Source organism: Egretta garzetta, unplaced genomic scaffold (assembly GCF_000687185.1).
Source record: "Egretta garzetta isolate BGI_Z169 unplaced genomic scaffold, ASM68718v1 scaffold44, whole genome shotgun sequence".
Lineage (NCBI taxonomy): Eukaryota > Metazoa > Chordata > Aves > Pelecaniformes > Ardeidae > Egretta > Egretta garzetta.
The window spans coordinates 198585-200564 of record NW_009259490.1 but is presented as its reverse complement, the minus strand read 5'-3'; the positions used below and the strand labels follow the sequence as shown (position 1 = coordinate 200564).

General features: G+C 50.6%; 1 protein-coding gene across 1 annotated transcript in view; it reads right to left on the bottom strand.

The window, feature by feature from the left end:
• Window positions 1-786: 786 nt before the first annotated feature.
• Window positions 787-1980, bottom strand: part of TH (tyrosine hydroxylase) — a 21449-nt gene continuing 20255 nt past the window's right edge. The window contains exon 13 of the mRNA XM_009637283.2: window positions 787-946. Coding sequence (XP_009635578.1) covers window positions 787-946 — 160 coding nt within the window. The remainder of the gene's footprint in view (window positions 947-1980) is intronic.

Genomic DNA, 1980 nt, shown 5'->3' with positions numbered 1-1980 from the left:
AGGGGGTGCCCGTGCTCTGGTCTGGAGTGGCCAGAGCTTGCTCTGTGGTGCTCGTGCTGGAGAGGATGCAGGTAGATCAGGGCTGCTCTATGCAAGACAGGCAACTCCTGGCTTAGTTCAATTTGGAGGTTCAGGGGAACTACGATGCTTACTGCAGCCTGGTGGGGTGGTGCAGCTCAGGGGTTCATGCCTAGGCATCCCTCTGTGCAAGAACCTGAGGGGAGGCTGGGAGCTGAAATTTCAAACTTCATAGGGTTGGTTCAGGCGGAGAAGCTTCTAGAGCAGCTCTGCATTTCCCAAATGTACAAGGCTGTAAGAGGCAGGAGATGGTGGGGACTGAGGGTCCCTCATGAAGTTGCTATAGGAGTGGCTCTGGGGCTAAAAAAGCAGATTAATTTTTTCTCTCAAACTTCAAAAAATAGATTTTCTCTCTTTTTTTTTTTTTTTTTAAATAAAGAAGCTCCTCGTCTTTCTTGCACCCAGGAGCCTAGCACACAGCTCTTGATTTCAACTTTGTAGCTTGGCCGTGCTTTTGCTCTGTGCTAAGCCTCTTCCAGCAGTCAATAGAAAAGCTACCCAAAATGCCAGCAGGCCTTGGGTCCGTCCCTCTGCCCTCCTCCGAGCTGGCCCTACATACAAAAGTGGGAAGCTGTTGGGGTTGCATGGTGACAGTCAGTGATGTAAATGTTTGGAGAAGACAGGTAGGAGTTACCAGCTAGGCGAGGGCAGAGCAGGTGGCTTTGGGGCTGCAAGGGAAGAAGGGAAAGAAAGAGCCCAGTTCTCATATTAACTGATAACATTGAGCGCGTTAATCAGCGAGTGAAGCTCATCCCTTACACTCTCCAGGGAGTGACAGATCGTCTGAGGGCTGTCCAGGAGCTCGATGCTGTGGGTGTAGGGCTCGTACTTCACCGAGAAGGGCCGCTTGATGTGTGCCGCGTAGCTCCTGCAAGGAAAGGGTGCAGAGGGCTTGGTACAAGAGACGGGTCCTGAGCCTGCCTCCTACCCACCACCACTCACCCAGATCACAACAGGTTAATGCCTCCTTTAGGCAGATTTTCTAGGTTTGCACACAAGCTCTGGTGTCCCACCTTTCCAGCTCCACAGGGCTATAGCTGTAGTCGAGATCCCTCCTGTTCAGCAAGGAAGACCATGACTTTGCCAGTTTCTGTGGGCTGAACACACGCATGTGCATCAAACAGGAGGGTGCATTGAACTGGGCACCTCCACGGCCATCACCGGGCATCCTCTACTTCAATTTTTTCTTTTTCAAAAGGACATTTAGAAGCTAATTGCAGGGAAAACTTGTGGCATTATAGCATTATATTCCTAAATCGTTTCTGACATACATTTATTGACTAATCTCTGCTTGGGGAGGGGGGAACTAGCTGCAAGCCATATTGGGCATAAATGTGGCAGCGGCTCAGACCCAGGCAAGGGGGTGGGAATAGCATCACCAGAGTGACGCGGCTGAGCAACATCACACTGTCATACCCAAAGCCAGACAGACTCTAGGTCTCAGTGATGAGCCTGACTCTGCCTGCTGCCTCTCAAGAGCAAGACCCTGCTGCTACTTTTCTAATAGAGAAGTACATGGTCAAGTGAATCATAGAATCATAGAATAGAATCATAGAATTGCTCTGGTTGGAAAAGACCTTTAAGATCATAGTCCAACCCTTAACCTAACCCTGCCATCCCACCACTAAACCATGTCCCTAAGCACCTCATCTATCCTTCTTTTAAATACCTCCAGGGATGGGGACTCGACCACCTCCCTGGGCAGCCCGTTCCAGAGCCTGACAACCCTTTTAGTGAAGAAATTTTTCCTGATGTCCAACCTAAACCTGCCCTGGTGCAACTTGAGGCCGTTTCTGCTCGTTCCATCGCCTGTTATCAGGGAGAAGAGATGGACCCCCACCTCACTCCCCCCTCCTGTCAGGCAGTTATAGAGGGCGATAAGGTCTCCCCTCAGCCTCCTCT